This window comes from Indicator indicator, chromosome 8 (genome assembly GCF_027791375.1).
Source record: "Indicator indicator isolate 239-I01 chromosome 8, UM_Iind_1.1, whole genome shotgun sequence".
Taxonomy (NCBI): Eukaryota; Metazoa; Chordata; class Aves; order Piciformes; family Indicatoridae; genus Indicator; species Indicator indicator.
This window is the reverse complement of record NC_072017.1, coordinates 3,135,484-3,153,801: the sequence shown is the minus strand read 5'-3', so window position 1 is coordinate 3,153,801 and position 18,318 is coordinate 3,135,484. Positions and strand designations below refer to the sequence as shown.

Here is an 18,318-nt window from a genome sequence, read left to right as displayed (position 1 = left end):
TACCATTTATTTGGGATAGTTTTGCACAATTACTTGATCTTACAACCAACTTAACACAAAAATGGTCCTACCTGGTCAGCTCCAGTGAGATGTATGAAACTCTCCAGGATAGTAGCACTTAGTCTGTCCATTACATCTATAGCTAACTCATCATCGCTCTACAAAAGCCAAAATGGAAAGCATGAGAAGTTGAAAGAAAGTTACAAGTAGCTTCATTAAGCAGTCACAGGACTGAGTCATGAAGCCTTACCTTAGAGATTTCCAGAAGTGTGAACAAGGCCCTTATCTCTCTGAGGACACTGACAGCTAATCTCCTGGTGGCAGGCCTGGTGCTGCAAAGGATGACCAAAGCAAAGCCTTCCACCACGTGAAATACACTGGAATAAAGGGTCCTCTCCAGAGGAAGGCTATGAGCAGCCCCGTTGGATACACCACGCTAAGGGAAGGATCGCACAAGTTAAGCAAATTAAAAAACAATTAAACACAACCAAACTTTATTTTCATCATTGGGGATGTATTTAGATCTTGTTTGACCACTAGTTGACATAATATCAGCTATTTTTTTTTTAATCTCTGAATTCAGTCCAAACAAAAACTACAAGACATTCTTCATTAATCAATTTTCTCACAAGGATGATGCACCGAGGGCAAAAAGAAAACTAAGTAATTCACACTCTCACATATGGGATTCTATGAAATTAAATTATTGGAACCCCTTCTGTTTGCCACCAAAAAAAAATGGTGCTTTTTTCTAGTTCTACTGTTTAACCACTTCTACTTCAGTTACACACGGTGGCTTTTGATGTAAGGAAAAAATGTGGCCATGAATTAGTGTTTAGGTTAAAAAAAAAAAAAGTAATAATAGTAGTAATAACAGTAATAGCAATAATAATAATGGTAGCAGTAAAAAAAAAAAAAAATAACAACAACAGTAATAGTAATAATAATAGTAATAATAATAGTAGTAGTAGTAGTAGTAGTAATAATAATAATAATAATAATAAATAATAATAATAATAATAATAATAATTTGTCCAAAATGCTGATATAAATAATAAGTCTAAAAATCTTCAAGCACTGTAAGAAAGTAAGCTGACCTTTTACTACTTAACAAACCCAATGAAGTCTGCTCAATAAAATTGTTCTGCAGATTCAAACCACACTTTTAACATCAAAGAATCTTATTTAGAAATACCTGAGAATCTTGGGCTTTATTGTGCATTTGGGCTGCTTGTTTCCACTGATTTATGAGCTGCACTAACATTTTTACTGCATTATCAAGAAGAGTTGGGTGCACATCCGTCACTTCCCGCACAATGAAATATACAAATCCTGAAAGAACATCTTCCCTCCAATCTGGAAAATCAAGCATCAATGCTTGGAGGGTATTGAAAGCCAAGGCACGAAGTTCTTCATCCATATGAATTGTCAGCCTGTTTGGAAAAAAAAACGATCAGGATCATCACCCTACAGTGAAATATTCTTAGCCAACAATTAAAGCTTGGTTTTAACCTTTCCCACTTTACTGTACAATACTTCCACACAGATGCATTTTCTGCACTGAATATACAAATCTGAACCTGCCTATGGATAGAAGGTGCTGTCACTACAGCTCTATTGACAGAAGGTGCAACAGCAAAATAAGACAAGACTTCATAAAACTCAATATAAACAAATAATTTTCAAGAGAGAAGGTCAAGTATTTCATGTATTCACAGAGAAACATCATAAGAAGGACACAGAGGTGTTGGAGTGTGTCCAGAGGAAGGTCACAAAGATGATCCAAGGGCTGCAACACCTCTGCTATGAGGATAGGCTGAGGGAGCTGGGGGTGTTCAGCCTGGAGAAGACACTGGGGGGACCTTAAGAGCTGCCTTCCAATACCTGAAGGGATCCTACAGGAAGGCTGGAGAGGGTGTCTAGCAATAGGACAAGAGGGAATGGTTTGAAGCTGAGGGAGAGCAGATTTGGACTGGATCTTAGAAAGAAGTTCTTTAGTATGAGGGTGGTGAGACTCTGGAACAGGTTGCCCAGGGAGGCTGTGGCTTCCTCCTCCCTGGGGGTGTTCAAGGCCAGGTTGGATGAAGCCTTGAGCAGCTGAGTCTAGTTGAGAAGTGTCCCTATCCATGGCAGGGAGGTTGGCATAGATGATTTCAAAGGTCCCTTCCAACCTGTGATCTTCAGGATAAATTTACCTCCTGCTAGTCTGGCCAGTACCACTTGACCAACTGCAGAAGGCAGGCAGGGATGGAAGAATGTGTTGTGTATGCAGTGGACTCACTCCATTAAGCACTGACAAACTCACACACACAGAGCATTTACAAGAGGAGCAGCAGCACTGCATTTCTTTTACCTTGCCAGCAATTCAATGAGGTCAGTCCTGCTCATGCCATCTGGAATCAGTCTTGGGATAGCAGCAATACAAGTTCTGAACAAATCTATCTTAGGTTTTCTCTCACCCCTACAAAAATGGTATAGAGCCAACAAAAGAACAAGAAAATCTACTTCAGTATACCACAAAATTTTTGGATTTGACATCAAAACAAAGGAGCAACATTTTACACAATGCATTGAGGCAATCAGCTCTCATTTAATCAAGTATAAAAGCCAATAATTCTAATGCAAGAATCATGTTAGCTGCAATGTTACAGCATAAAAGCAATCTGAAACCACTGCAGCTCAGTACATACGTAATCATGTCCTCAGGCTCTTTGTTGGACATCTGCACACTGGTCATGCACATAGGCCTCCCAACCTCTTTGTCCAAATGCCTAAGAATGCTGTCCAGAGCTTTTCGGACTTGAGGGTAGTATATGGACATTCCTGCAAAGCCAAAGAGTTCTGATCAATTCTTTCATTTATTCTCACTGAATTTTCACTTTTTCATTAAAAATGTTTGCCACTTGTTCAACCCAGGCCATGCCCTCTCATCTTGTCACAAGTTGCCTGGGAGACGAGCCTGATCCCCACCTGACTACAGCTTCCTTTTAGGTAGCTGTAGAGAGTGCTAAGGTCTCCTCTTCTCCAGGTTAAACACCCCCAGCTCCCTCAGCCTTTCCTCATACGACTTTCCCTCCAGCCCCCTCACCGGTCTGGTCACTCTCCACTGGACCTGCTCCAGCACCTCAGTATCTTTCTTGCAGTGAGGAGTCCAGAGCTGCACACAGTGCTCGAGTTGAGGCCTCACCAGTGCCCAGTACAGGGCAAAATTACATCCCTGGTCCTGCTGGCCACACCATTCCTGATACAGGCCAAGATGCCATTGGCTTTCCATGCCTCCCGGGCACACTACTGGCTCACGTTCAGCCGGCTGCCAACCAGCACTCCCAGATGCAGACATCTGTTGGACTGGCAGCTTACAAAGGGATGTAACTGACCTATAACTTTGGCTTCCTCATCTGTCAGCGTTTTATTCAGGAAGATTTTCTTCACACGTAGAGTATTTCCTGAGGGCAGCACCACTCCTGTGGTTGGCATTGGTGGTTCACCATCTTTCTGCTGCAAGCTATCTGCTATGACAAGGAAGACTCTGAGGCCGATATTCATCCTCTTCAACGCAAAGAAAAAGAGAAGAGGAAACAGAAGAAATTAAGATGTTGAAGTAACACAGATGAGGCAAAATACAAACTGCCTTTTTCTTCCCTTGAAAACAGGCAGCAGGATGGTTCCAGTTAGGCAGGCACCATTTAAATGTTACGTGTTACATGTTAGGCTAATGATAGCAACAAGAATAAAGCTCAATCCCTCAGTGCCTCCTCACAACTCTGATTGCAGTTCACAGAATCACAGAAGCATTCAGGTTGGAAAAGCCCCTCGTGATCACCAAGTCCAACCATTAACCCTATTCTACAAAGTTCACCCCTAAACCCTAGCCCCAAGCACCACCTCCAAACCACCTTTAAACACATCCAGGCTTGGTGACTCAACCACCTCCCTGCCCAGCACATTCCAATGCCTGACCACTCTTGCTGGGAAATTTTTTTTCCTACTGTCCAGTCTGAACCTACCCAGTCACAGCTTGAGGCCATTCCCTCTTGTTCTATCACTAATTACCTGTGAGAAGAGACCAGCAGCAGCCTCTCCAGAGCCTCCTTTCAGGTAGTTGTAGAGAGCAATGACGTCTCCCCTCAGCCCCCTCTTTTTGAAACCAAACATCCCCAGTTCCTTCAGTTGGTCTTCATCAGATTTATTCTCCAGGCCCTTCACAACTTCCTTGTCCTCCTGGCTCCAGCACCTCCACATCTCTCATGCATTAAGGTGCCCCAAACTGGACACAATACTCAAGGTGTGGCCTCATTAGAGCTGAGTACAAGGGGACAATCCCCTCCCTGCTCCTGCTGGACACAGCGTTTCTGATCCCAGCCAGGATGCCATTGGCTTTCTTGGCCAGTTAACTGACTTAGAACAGGCTAATATACTGAATATTTTACAGTACAGAACACTGAAGGCATTAATATGAAAGCAGAAGACAGACATTGCTTAAATGTCTCATCTGTTAGCCTGGCTCCTCTGACAAAAGGCTTTACACTTGATACTGAAACAAAAATTCACAGATGCTAACTGAAATTATGGTTGAAAAGAGCTGCTAGCTTAGACAACAGAAGAGAAACAGCAATCATGCAGGACTACAATTACTTCATATTTTTAGCTGAACATCCTTCATCTGCTTTCATCCTGGCTCAAAAATAGTTCACAGGCTCACAGGATGTTAGGGGTTGGAAGGGACCTCCAAAGGTCATCAAGTCCAACCCCCCTGCCAGAGCAGGACCATAGAATCTAGCACAGGTCACATCAGAACACACCTAGATAGGGCTTGAAAGTCTGCAGAGAAGGAGACTCCACAACCTCTCTGGGCAGCCTGTTTCAGGGCTCTGGGACCCTCCCAGTGAAGAAGTTCCTCCTCATGTTGAGGTGGAACCTCCTGTGCTGGAGTTTCCATCCATTGCTCCTTGTCCTATCCCAGCATACAACTGAGCAGAGCCTGTCCCCTCCCTCTTGACCCCCAGCCCTCAGATATTCAAAGACATTTATTAAATCTCCTCTCAGTCTTCTCCTCTCCAGACTGAACAGCCCCAGGGCTCTCAGTCTCTCCTCACCAGGCAGTGCTCCAGTCCCTTCAGCATCCTGGTAGCTCTCTCTTGGACTCTCCCCAGCAGATGCCCAGCCCTCTTGAACTGGGGAGCCCAGAACTGGACACAATATTCCAGGTGAGGTTAACTACTTCCTCCCAAAACACACTCCCCCACCCCCCCCCAATCCCCAATGCCCTGCTTTTGCTACATGCAAGTAATTAGCTTTTTTTACCTCTGGATTAATAGTGAAGGTTTTAGGTGATTTTCCAACACTAAGAAGATCAAATATTATTTCTTTCATTGCAAAATCCAAACGTTCCTACAAACAGGAATAGATAAGATAGGAGAATCTGTTTTATGTTAACATGCAGAATTTAATTGCTTGGCTTTGTACAGGTGCTAGGTATCACATCTTAAATGTTTAAAAAAAAATAAAGATTAAGTTTGAAAAGAACATTCCTTTTTCCCTATTTCTTCTTATGACTTATGCTCTTCTTTAAATACCTATGGTATAATTCAACACAGCTCATCCCCTGCTATGGTTGAACCATTCCTCCCGAAAAAATTCCCACCAGACTATTCTGCTCAGGACAAACACTTCTAATAAATGAGCTGCACTGGTTTAGGTAACTGATTAAAGTCAGTGATTAAACCCAAATAACTCCTAGGAAATATTAAACAGTCAAGGGTTCACAGTATCACAGTGTATCAGAGGTTGGAAGGGACCTCAAAAAATCATTGAGTCCAAGCCCCCTGCCAAAGCAGGGTCACTTAGGGTAGTCTGCACAGGAATGCATCCAGGTGGGTTGTGTGTCCTGTATCATCCCTGTGTGACCACAGGCAAATAACCTGGGAAGCTGAAGCACAGATAAACTATCTGTAAGAGAAGAAAACATGTCTCCTCTTCTCCAAGCTACAGAGCCCCAGCTCCCTCAGCCTTTCCTCACAGGACGATGTTCCACTGCCTTCAGCATCTCTGTGGCTCTGTGCTGGACTCTTTCAAGCAGTTCCCTCAGCTCCTTCTTGAACTGAGGGGCCCAGAACTGGACATAATAGTCCAGATGAAGTCTCACCAGGGCAGAGTAGAGGGGGAGGAGAATCCTTTCTTGACCTACTCACTATACCCCTTCTAATCCCCACCCAGGATGCTATTGGCCTTCTTGGCCTCAAGGGCACATTGCTGGCTCATGGTCATCCTGTTGCTCACCAGGACCCCCAGGTCCTTTTCCTCAGAGCTGCTGTCCAACAGCTCATTCCCCAACCTACACTGATCCATGGGGTTGCCCTTTCCCAGATACAAAGCTCCACCCTTGTCCTTGGTGGATGTCATTCAATTTCTCCATGCCCAATTCTCCAGCCTGTCCAGGTCTGGCTGAATGGCACAACCTTCAGGTGTGTCAACCACTCTTCCCAGTTTGGTGTCCCACAACAGTGCAATACAGATGTAAATATTAATAATCATATTTATATTCAACAGTTATTGAATCACAGAACATTAGGAGTTGGAAGGGACCTCCAGAGATCATTCAGTCCAACCCCCTGCCAGAGCAGGATCACCTAGAGCAGGGTCAGGAACACGTCCATGAGGGTTTTGAAAGTCTCCAGAGGAGGAGGCTCCACAACCTCCCTGGGCAGCCTGCTCCAGTGTTTTGTCACTCTCACAGTAAAAATTTTTCCATATGTTCACATGGAACCTTCTGTAATAATTTTGCCACTAGGAGAAACAGAATGAGTCATTTCATGTGGTACAGATATCTAGGGAAGTTCTACTCAAGATATAAGGCCCTTAATTCAGGGCATATCTTAAAAAACCCTAACTTTAGCTTTACAATTCTTTCCAATAACCTTGACCCTATTCCTCCAGCTCTACCTAGATGTGTTCTTACCTGAGCAATGAACTGAATAATCTTCACAAATATATTCAGAGGTGTGTCTCGTGGGACCACACTGCGTGATCCTTTGGGGAAAAGTGCTGATACAATGCTCATGAGACGGCTACAACAATTCAGAAACAAAAAAAGGAAATTAAAAAGCTTTTTAAAATAACTTCTTCTAATAGCATAGGTGTTACAGGTCAAACCTGGAAGAGGATGGGGGGGGAAGTGTTACTATTAAATAACATCAGAGCATATGGTAGGTAGGACCACCTACAGAAGTGACAGCCCTGTCACAGGCAACATTACTACGAGCTCATTTATAACCAGACCAAGATCCAGCTTTAAACTAGTAAGCAACACTCAGGAGAGGCAAAATCTGAATGACTATTCCAAATTCTCATGATGGTAACTTATAAAGAAAACCTTTTCATTTCCAGCCCATACTTAGTGATGGTCACTTCGTATCCTATATGTTCTGGTACCATTTAGTGCATTTTAACTTCATTAAGTGTCCTCCTCCTTATCTCTCCAACCCCTGCAAAGAGAACTGTAGTCTCTGTTCTTTCTCCTTGTCAAAGTAATTGAGTTCTTTTGGGTTTCTCTATTAACATCAGGTCTTTCTTCCCCTGTTTACCTGTCTAGACCATCCCTGAGCTGGCTTCAAGATCTCTTCTTAAATCACTATGGGGAAAAAACCCCTCAACAATCAATAACTTAAAAATCCTTTGCATAATGAATTTACAGCTTAAAATCCTCTGCATAATGAACTTACCTTTGAGTTACAGTGTTGCTTTCACATTTTATTCTAATAACATAAACCCACAATAACCTATACAAAGATTCCAGTGCAACTCGGGACATTTTGGGATCTTTATTCTGCAAAATAAAGGAAAAATGTGGTTACTGTTGCCTGTGAGACACTCAGAACATTCTATTATTATTATTTTGACTTCAGAGAACATTTTCTGTATTTTTGAATCATGAAAACGGATGTGGTTAACACTGGAAAGTCTTAATAGAAACATAAAACCAACCCTGCATTGCATATTTCCAATACTACCTGTAGATTGAAGGAGCAGTTCCATAGCATTTCACCCGATTTTCACAGAGCAGTAACTAAAAAGCAAATCCTCCTCTTGAGACTGAACACCAAGAGTGTGCTGCTTCCAAGGACCTTTCTTAGAAAGCCATTAGTAACAAATGCCTACTTTGGAAGCAAACTAAATTAAGAGTTTGTCTGAAACACAGAAGTAGCTGCTTTGGATCAGGCACAAAGTCTAAGTCCATCATTCAGTTTATGACAGCAGGTGCAAAAGAAAAGAATGCAAAATGGAGCAGGCACACAAGGATGCTTCTCTGGGTGTGCACTCCAGGCATCACCCGACTGAGCCAGCTCCTGGGGGTTGTATTTGAGTTCACTGACTTCCAATGGATTTTTATTGGAACAATGAAGCTACCTTTTTGTTGAATTAACAGAAAATGTTGTGGTATCATTCAGTTTAAATTATGCACTGTATGTTTAATAATTATGTATTTTTGGGGTCTTGCTATTAGGAGTTTAGCTTTGCTGCTCCTAGCTCTCAAAACTATGTAAACCAGTCAGTAACTAAGAGTCTTCATACCAGCTCCAGCACTCCCCTTTTCCAACTAGAGATTCTTGGTGTATTTATCATCTTGAAGGGTTCAGTGAGATTCTTTGGATTTGCTATACGTAAGCTCATAAACAGAGTAAGTGATTCCCAGTTGTCATCTTTTCAGGCATTCTCTCAGTTAAAAAAAAAAAAAAAAAGAGAGAGAGAGAAAAGGAAAAAAAAACTTAACAAAAGAGCCCTCAAAACACACTTTCCTGATCTCCAGTGAAGTCTCTCTGTTTCAAGACATATCTACGTGATGGCATGAACCGATCTAACTTCATATTTGGTGGCCCCAACCACAAGTCAACGAGTCAGAACAGCAGGCTACACTGTCCTCCCGGAGTAAGCAGAGTGCGATATAACAAAGGGCACAAGTGGATCTAAGGCCATACTGGTCAAGAAGAGATGGTCTCATCCTTGCTCTCCTCCTTCACAATCTCACTCTCCCTTTGCATTGACTCTAGCAGGGAGAAAGACAACTCACACCAGGAAGTTTGTCTGAATAATTTCATGGCCATGTCAGTGCAATAGCCTAGGCAAAGGAGAGTAACTTGGATGGCTTCAGCACAGGTGGCTTAAGACTACTGGTTTTGGCAGCAGCTTCCTTTGTCAAAGGCTAAAAGCCATCACAAAATAACAGGAGGCAAAACTAGCACTTTACAGACAAATTACATGAATTTGGATCAGAATATTAGAGGGAATAATTTAATCCATCTTATGCCAGTGATAATTCTGTTCTACCCTTCCCTCACACTCATCCATGTGTTCCTGCCATTGCCTCTCAATTAGCAAAATCTGCAGCTAAGCAGTGGATAAATTCAGGAAGGTGATCTGGATAAAATCTAATCCCTCCCTGGTTAGTATTCAGACAGATAACTGCCCCACTGTTCAGCTCATTTATCATCACTGCTACTGTGAGGAAGAAGCAAAGACTCATAATTGTATGAGGGGGTGAGGCTGTGACAGCTTTGACTTTAATCAACTTAAACAGCAAACCCCCATGATGCTATTACTCATCCTATTTAACCTACAGGCCAACAGCTCTTGATGTTCAAAGCAGAATGGTGAATTCAGCCTAAAACTGAGTAATGCTCCAATGTTCTTATTTCTGGTGTTTCAAAGGGGAGCATAATTTAGAGGTCCCAAACAAAACACAGAGTTTAGTATTGGCTATCAACCATCTAATAAAAATCCTGGTGCAGGTGGCAGGTATTTTACAATGTGTTAACAATATTCCAGCTGTTAGGAGGTTTAGCATCCAATACTCCTGATGTAGTTATGACAGAGTTTTGTTCTTTGTTAAAGTAGAAAGAGGCATTCACCTTTTGATTCTATGATTCTAAAAAGGGTTACTAATTAAATACAGCAATACTTCTAAGTTCTTAAGCACTGAAAATATTTTCATTATCTCTCCCATTAACAAAGAGGTTAAAAGAAAATGGCTTTTGGGGTCTAATTTATGGCACACTTCTTGTCTATTTGGTGTTCATATGTCAGCATTTCCTTTTCTCATTGAGATTACTGCAGCACGAATACAGTATATGGTTAGAGACTGGAACAGGTTGCCCAAGGAGGTTGTGGATGTCCCCTTCCTGGAGGTATTCAAGGCCAGGTTGGATGAGGCCTTGAGCAACCTGGGCTAGTGAGAGGTGTCCCTGCCCATGGCAGGGGGTTGGAACTTGATGATCTTTAGGGTCCTTTCCAACCCAACCCATTCTATGAATCTATTGCTATGTGATTCACCAATCTGGATGAATTTCAACCTTTTCAGCTAGATTTTAAAGCACTGTTTGTTTTGTTGTTTGTTTTTTTCAAACATAGATTTACTTAAAATCCTGAAACTTAACCTCAACTATATCAGACTACAGAGTAAGCTGTTGAGAACTGCACGTCTGTTACAAACCCCAAAACCTAAGAGCAAATCTACAGTGGTCTCCCATGACACATTAAGATGAGTCAATGAAACAGATCTTAATGAAGGCAAGAAACAAACCAGCATCTTTCCCATGCTAGTCAAAGGTAGTCACTTACTGCAGAAAGTACTTTTTAATACTGATGTTAACATTTCCTTCTGTTCTGAACTAAAACAATTCCTACTTTTTTAACACCTGCATAACCAACAGTGTTAACAGGCTTTCAAGTTAGTGCACTGCAAGGTGTGACAGTAAATCAGTTTCACGTTGCTGATGGGGAAAATGTTTTCAAGTTTGCTTGCAAACTTGAAGCAAACGAACAGAAAAAAGCAATTTCAGCAGGTAGGTTACTTGCAGTGGAAACTTGCACTGCTGCTCAGGGACACCAGCTGTGATACTGACGCTCAATCTCACACAGCCACATTTCCACCCCCAAGGAAAAAAATGATAATTGATCCTTTTTTGATCTTCCTACTTTCCTCCCTGGCAAGAAAAAGAGATCTTGGAAACAGAAGTTGAAATCCTTAGTCCTCCTGCTCCTTCGCAGTTCTAACACAGTTTTACAAGGAAAGGAAAGCACAAAATACAACAGGTAACATACAAAACATGAGACAAAGCAACATTTCACCGAGTTACAACAACATATTAACTCACCTGCAGTGTTTCTATTTGTTTTCTGATACTGTTGTTAGATGGCATCTAAATAAAGCAATGTGAGACAGCAAAACATAACAAACATGAGAATGGAAGGCACATGCATGTTAGATGAAAAAAAAAGGCACAAAACCAACAGATAGCTGTCTAGTAAGGACTCTATTCAGTAGAAATACAGGTAGTATTTTTTTGCTACACTGGCAAAAGATGTTCTTCCAGCTTTCAAGGTTTTGTGGTAAGAGACACTAAGGTTAAACTGTGAAAACAAAAAGGGAAAAAACCCCAAACCAAACCCCAGTAATTCTTTTCCACCCAAGAGTGGTGCAGAATGATGGACACTTTTCTCTCTCATTTCAGCAGCTTTCTTAAATGTTCTTTTCTTTCCCTGAAAGAGGTGGTAAGGATATCACAACAATTCAGCTTCAGCCAAGAATCTCTCAGCTTTCTGACAAGGCTGTTAGAATCAGTCTGAATACAAGGCAGAGTGAGCAAAACATCCTACAATAGTGACCCAGTGTCTGCTGAACAAGTGCAGAATCCTGCCTACACTACAGTGTATAAAGCAATTCCCTGCTGGGCTGAATGCTGAAACAGCACCCCAACTGCTCTGTGGGACAAGGCCACCTGTGTCTATACCAAGAAACTCCCTTTGGTACACCCCTGGTCTACGCTGACTCTTCCAACTCACTTATCTGCTATTCAAATTGGTCCACACCCTGAGGCTTCCTTCTTTCAGCAAGGCTGAGATGTTTTTCCCCCACAAAAAGCCTGCTTTGAGGATAAGTAAAGGTAGAATGGATTGAAACCCAGCACAAAGAGTTTACAGGGGCAGTGAACGTTGCTAGCACTGGAGTAGGATTCAAAGCATTCTCAGGAGCATTATAAAACACAATATTGCACCAAAATATGTTCAGGGGGAGGGAAGCTATGAATATACCTTGAATATACCAGGTACTGTGGAGCAGCTGAAGGTGTGAGCCTTCCCACCACAAGGAATGGGAAATTGCATGTTTCTGTCACCAGAGTGTCACCACATGGTGTCCAGTGCAAAACAAGAGCTTGGGCACCAGGGAATAAACCTGAGCACCATGAATCCCTGACCTAAATTACCTCTTGGTGGCTTGCTCACAGGCCTGTACTCTTCACAGAATGTCCCTGTCAGAGTCTAAGTGTTGGTGTTACTTTATTTGTTAATTTTAACTACTACAGGAGGGGTGCATGAACCCTTCCAGTACTCTAAAGTATCTCCCAGGATCTCACAAAATTACTTTACCAGAGACAGGGGATTTGGAATCCTTTACTGCATTTTAGATATTTAGGTAACTCCAAATAAAAGTAATTTCAGTCATTAGGAAATAAAATGGGGAAGGGGAAATCTAGAAGACTAAACTGCTTTGAAATTCAGATTTATAAATTAATGAGATTACTTATTCCAGAGTGCAGGCATCTAACTGGCTTCAGAAACAGAGGAACAGAGTAATTCATAAGACACATGAGGAACTGGGGCGGGGAGAGGTATTTTTCAAGATTAAACTCAAAAGCTTCCTTGAGTTCAGAGGAGGTCACAAAGATGATCCAAGAGCTGCAACATCTCTGCTGTGAGGATAGGCAGAGGGAGCTGGGGGTGTTCAACCTGGAGAAGAGAAGCCTCCAGGGGAACCTTAGAGCTGCCTGCCAGTACCTGAAGGGAGCCTACAGGAAGGGTCAGAGGGACTTTTCATCAGGGTGTTTAGAGACAGGACAAGGGGGAATGGTTTGAAGATGAGGGAGAGCAGGGTTAGACCAGAGCTGAGGAAGAAGCTCTTCAGTAGCAGGGTGGTGAGACTCTGGAGTAGGCTGCCCAGGGAGGTTGTGGCTGCCTCCTCGCTGGGGATGTTTAAAGCCAGGCTGGATGAGGCCTTGAGCAGCCAAGTATAGCTGAGAGGTGTCCCTGCCCATGGTGGGGAAGCATTCTATGATTCTGTGGTGATCAAGGTAGGCACAAAAAAACCCCAGTAGTATTTGGTGGGCTGAATTAAACCAAGTCATAAAATATCCTAAATAAGTCACTGATGGGACAGCATCCTAACACTGCAAATTCCGAACTGCAGAAATTCCTCTGTAAAATTTCTGTTGAATAGAGCCTTACAGTAAATGTGTTAAGCTGTTAGTGGTTAACAAAACTAAGTAAAATACAAAATGCATGCTCAGCAACTATAAGTTAAACTCACTGGCAACTATAGTTTTAATGCATCCATTACCAGCAATGGACATTATGCCAGAAAAATGCAACTCCTAGAATGTAAGAAACTTTTTAAAGCTTTAAAAACATAAGAATAAAGCAGCCTCCATAAGCAAAATAAACAGCAAAACAAGAATCAAGGCACATTTGGCAAAAGAACTGCAATGTTAGATGAAAAATATACAAAAATACCCAACAAGCAACAGAAAAGTGTGAAAGTTGTCACAGAAACAAAATGACCCTTAAAAAGCAATCCAAGCAGCTAAACCCATTTTCTTTTGCCTTCATGCTGCTTTCATTATTTCACTAATAAGCTTCAGAACTGTCACCCATTCCTAACCAGAATGAATCTTGGGAAGCATTGGATCAAAGAATTTATTAGAATTATCAACAAATTAGGCACAATCAACAACTCTGTTAATCAAAATTAAGGAAAGAAGATGTACAACAATTAAGACTACAAGCAAGTCACTAAACCAAGTCCCTGATTTCCAAGTATCTTGATCTCTTCATCAACCAACTCATGTTTCCAATGCTATCAACTGAAGCCATGAGTTAAAGGGACACTGTAAATTTTATTTGGAAAATAGCTATCACAGGTTGTTGATATAATCTCTTTTCTGGACTCCAAATTCTACACTTACTATAGAGTCTATTTAGAAAAGCAGACAAGCCACTTATTTTCTCCCATATAATTAGCACATGAACAATCACCATTGTTACTTTTCTCTGGCATTAATTAGCAGGTATTTCTCCTGCAGATTTTACTCAAGAAAAAATTATTCTCCCCCCAAGGAGCCACATCTATTGCCAGCATTACACAGCATCACAAAGTTTTACAACTAAGTTTAAGACTAATGAAGACTTAAGGCATTCAATTTTCTTGTAAAAATGTACTTCACAGTGTCCTTTTAAACAGCCAAATAGCCATTTTTTTTTAGGCACAAGAATGCTAAGAATACATTGGAATAAATGCTATTGATTGGCAACAGTTCCTGAATTGAAAAGGATTCTTACCTTTAGATGTGACAAACAGTTCTGCAGGAAAACGTGCCAGTTATTTAAAAAAAACTGTTTCTGACTGACACACAACAGGCAGGTGATCAATGGATACAAAGCCTATGAGTAGGGGGGAAAAAGAATTGATCAAATTCTTGCACATTGAGAATACAGTTGGCCCTTGTCTCTCAGTGTTGGCATTGCACAGCAGCCCAGGTTTAACCTATGTGCTGAAAGAGCTCATGGTGTAAGACCAGGGAACAGGGACCATAGTGAAGCTCATCCCCTAGCAAGGCCTGAGAGCAGACCACATCCTCTGTACAATATTCACGCTTTCCCTACAACCACAGGATTCAGTTCATGGGGTCACACGTGCTGGGAGAGGGAGCCAAGAAGAGCATTCAGGAAAAAACATCAGCAACTCAGGAAAAAGCAAGGCAGACTTAGGTTGTCAGAAGCATTCCTTGTACTCAGGGTCCACTTTTAGTAAGGAATAAAGCATAATTCAATAAAGTCTGTGTATATGCAGACCAGCAGGACTTTGCTTTGCTTTAGTAACTAAGCTTTGTTTAAACACCACAGAATTTAGAAGAATACACCATGGTGATTAGCATCAAATCTGACTGCAGATTATCTTGTTATGGAGCAAAATGAAAGAATGGAGATGAATATGTAAATTGTAATCTTGATGAAACAATGCTTCTGACTTCAGAAATAAAACGATATTGTGAATACCAATAGCAGCATCAATGTTAGTCTCACATGAAGAGTTTAACTATCTACGATTATATATGCTCTGTATTATTAAAATACTAGAAGGTAAAGTTCACCCCTAACATGAAAGTGACAGTAAATAATTTTAAATTCACTTGCATTTACTGAGTATGCCAATTGTAATGCAGAATTTAGCTCTACATTCCCAGCAAAGTGAAGTGAATCAACTTGAAGCGTGGCTGCCATGACCATCGAGAATTACCAAATACTGCATTAGTAAGACTTAAACTCTTGCTAAGATATGGTCTTAGGTTAACAAAAAATGAAAAAGAAAAAAAGAAAAACAAAAAAAGAAAAAGAAAAAGGAAAAGGAGAAGAAAAAGGAAAAGGAGAAGAAAAAGGAAAAGAAAAAGGAAAAGGAAAAGGAAAAGGAAAAGGAAAAGGAAAAGGAAAAGGAAAAGGAAAAGGAAAAGGAAAAGAAAAAGAAAAAGAAAAAGAAAAAGAAAAAGAAAAAGAAAAAGAAAAAGAAAAAGAAAAAGAAAAAGAAAAAGAAAAAGAAAAAGAGAAAAGGAAAAGGAAAAGGAAAATGAAGAGGAAGAGGAAGAGGAAGAGGAAGAGGAAGAGGAAGAGGAAGAGGAAAAGGAAAAGGAAAAGGAAAAGGAAAAGGAAAAGGAAAAGGAAAAGGAAAAGGAAAAGGAAAAGGAAAAGGAAAGAAAAGAAAAAAGAGAAAAAGAGGAAAAAAGAAAGTAAAAAAGAGAAAAAAGGAGAAAAGGAAAAGGGAAAAAGGAAAAAAAGAAAAATGAAGAGGAAGAGAAAAATTAAAAGGAAAGGGAAAGGAAAAGGAAGAAGGAAAGGAAAAGGAAGAGGATTTGGAACAGGAAGAGAAAAAAGAAAAGGAAAAAGGAAAAAAGGAAAAGGGCAAGAAAAAAGAAAAGGAACATCAAAAAACCCCATAGGTATTTATAACCAAAAGAGATAATTAAAATAAAATGGCAAAAGAAAAGCAAAGTGCATGAGGAGAGGAGAAAACAAGCAGATCAGGGCTATGAACAGGCTGCCATATTACTGGAAAACTCTGGTCTGACACATCCATATTTTAATTAAGCATAATTTAAATCCACAGGCTCCCTGAATGCAAGTTCTTTTTAGATGAGACATTAGGTTAAATAACTCAGTGCTGAAATCCACTAAGATAATCAAACCCAAGAACTGATTTCAAGGCCATCTCACAGAGCACAAAGAAGTGAATCCCAATTAGAGAACATGCACATACGTAGGGTGGATTTAATTATACTTCCACTGAGGAGTTAAGGTTGAAATTAATACAGCTGTTAGCTTTTCCACACAGAATGTACCAGTTTAAAAGATTAGCAAAAATGGAGAAGTTGAAATATTTCTTTAAAATACCAGCGAATGCTTCTTTCTTGAACTCAATTCAAAGGTTGTCTGGTAAAGCATCTCCACAAAATTTTTCAGGCATGGCACATTCACTTCATTTTTAACAGCCTGTTAAAACAGAAAATACACACATAAATGGGGTTAGAAGTTTATACTGGAGGCAATTTAAAAATACATTTAGATGTCTATTAATTCAAGGGCAGTTAAAGGATTTTGAGCCTATTTATCTGAAATACAAACTGAGGCATAAGGAATCTGTCATAGACTGTAGCCATACAGTTAAAAAACCCCATCCAACACCACAGCAAACCCAAAACCCATTAAAAAACCCTTATTTTGAGAATGTGGCCTTGTATTCCATACTCAGAGAAGAAAAAGTATTTGCCACCAATTGACAAATAAAAGCTACCCTTGAAACTATAATTTCATATACTGAAAGAAAAAATAACACACAGGAATTTTTCAGTGGTGCCCTCTTCAATGCTCCCCTCTTTTATGTCCTCCAGTTCTTAGGAAGTGGTACCCAGGATTACCTGCCAACTAACCATGGAACTTGTCTTTGCTCAGCTTTCAGCACTAAAGACACAGATACATGGATCCCTACACCTTTTTTCATCCCTTCCTTCCACAAACCAGGCAGCCACCTTCTCTATCAATAGCTCTCTCAGCTTCTCTCTGGATACCTGTGATGATTCATTCAAGCATTATTCTCAGCCTACTGTTTTACACTGTGCTTCTTTTTTTAATCAACATGGGGGGTGAGCCTGGGGTGTTGCCTTTCTGGCTTTCCTGGAAGAAATCCTCTATCCTCTTCATTTCCCTATAGCACAAGGTAATTTTTTTTTGCTAGTTTGAACAATAAAATAAGTTATTAAAAGGTATGTCACGTCTACCTCTGAAAACTTTCATGATGGAGAAGTATAAAGAGTAGTGCAGAACATCTCTGTAACAAATACAAATCCAGGAAGAATGAACTGAGACAGCAGCTACGTTTTAAATCACTTCCTGCATAGCCCACAAATTATTTATCTTGCTATTCTTAAGCTATAAATTGATCAGTATATAAATGAGTCAGCTGTTGCCAGCACCACCAGCTTTGGAATATAACCTTGTGCTTACAGATCAGCCTTAGCTTCCCTGCTGTCATCTCTCATACCAATAGGGTCCAACTCAGGTCAGGATTTTAAAAATGCCTGAATGACTAAGCAAGAGAATGACAGTAAAGGAGTCACAATGCTGGAACCCAACAGCTCTCTCACTGAAGCAACTTGCTGTATCCAAGACAGAAAAATCTAGATTCAGCTCCTTCATCTGCTTCAAAAAGATTCCAACTTGCATCCCTCATCTTCCAAGCAAATGACTAACCCTCTCTCAGTCTGGGATGGGGCTCTCTGCTTCTATTTAATGATTAGAGACCCAGTGAGTCAGAAGTAAAGATCAAGCCTCCCTTACCAACCATTTAAAGTACTGCTTCAGGCTATGCTTGTAGGAAGCAATCGACAGAATCCAGGTGCTTGCCTCTGTGGCTACCACCACAGAGTCCCAAGTGCTGCTTCTGCCTCATTACTGGATGTGCAGCTTTCACTGTATTTAACTTATGATTCTGCACATTAATATCCATGCTTACCTAAGTGTTAAGTCCTTTCCCTATGCATTCCAACTCTGGAGTTCACAACAAATGCATTCACTTTTTAACAGGCCAACAAATTCTTTTCCAGAAGAGCATAAACATGCCCAGATAAGTTGAAGACTTTAGTCAATAAACAACTACTGCTAACACCAACTCTTTGTGGTCACATCTTAAGAAGAAAGATTGTCTCATTTCTGCTTTGGTTT

At 40.8% G+C, this 18,318-nt stretch overlaps 1 protein-coding gene across 1 annotated transcript in view; it reads right to left on the bottom strand.

The window, feature by feature from the left end:
• The window catches only part of FRYL (FRY like transcription coactivator), a 152,693-nt gene that overhangs the window by 71,426 nt on the left and 62,949 nt on the right, over positions 1–18,318 (bottom strand). The window contains exons 10-20 of the mRNA XM_054382823.1: positions 16,492–16,590; positions 14,389–14,490; positions 7,722–7,825; positions 6,959–7,067; positions 5,305–5,391; positions 3,378–3,549; positions 2,691–2,823; positions 2,354–2,461; positions 1,196–1,433; positions 251–436; positions 72–158 (exon numbers count right to left, since the gene is read on the bottom strand). Of these exons, the coding sequence (XP_054238798.1) occupies positions 72–158; positions 251–436; positions 1,196–1,433; positions 2,354–2,461; positions 2,691–2,823; positions 3,378–3,549; positions 5,305–5,391; positions 6,959–7,067; positions 7,722–7,825; positions 14,389–14,490; positions 16,492–16,590 (1,425 nt within the window). The remainder of the gene's footprint in view (positions 1–71; positions 159–250; positions 437–1,195; positions 1,434–2,353; positions 2,462–2,690; positions 2,824–3,377; positions 3,550–5,304; positions 5,392–6,958; positions 7,068–7,721; positions 7,826–14,388; positions 14,491–16,491; positions 16,591–18,318) is intronic.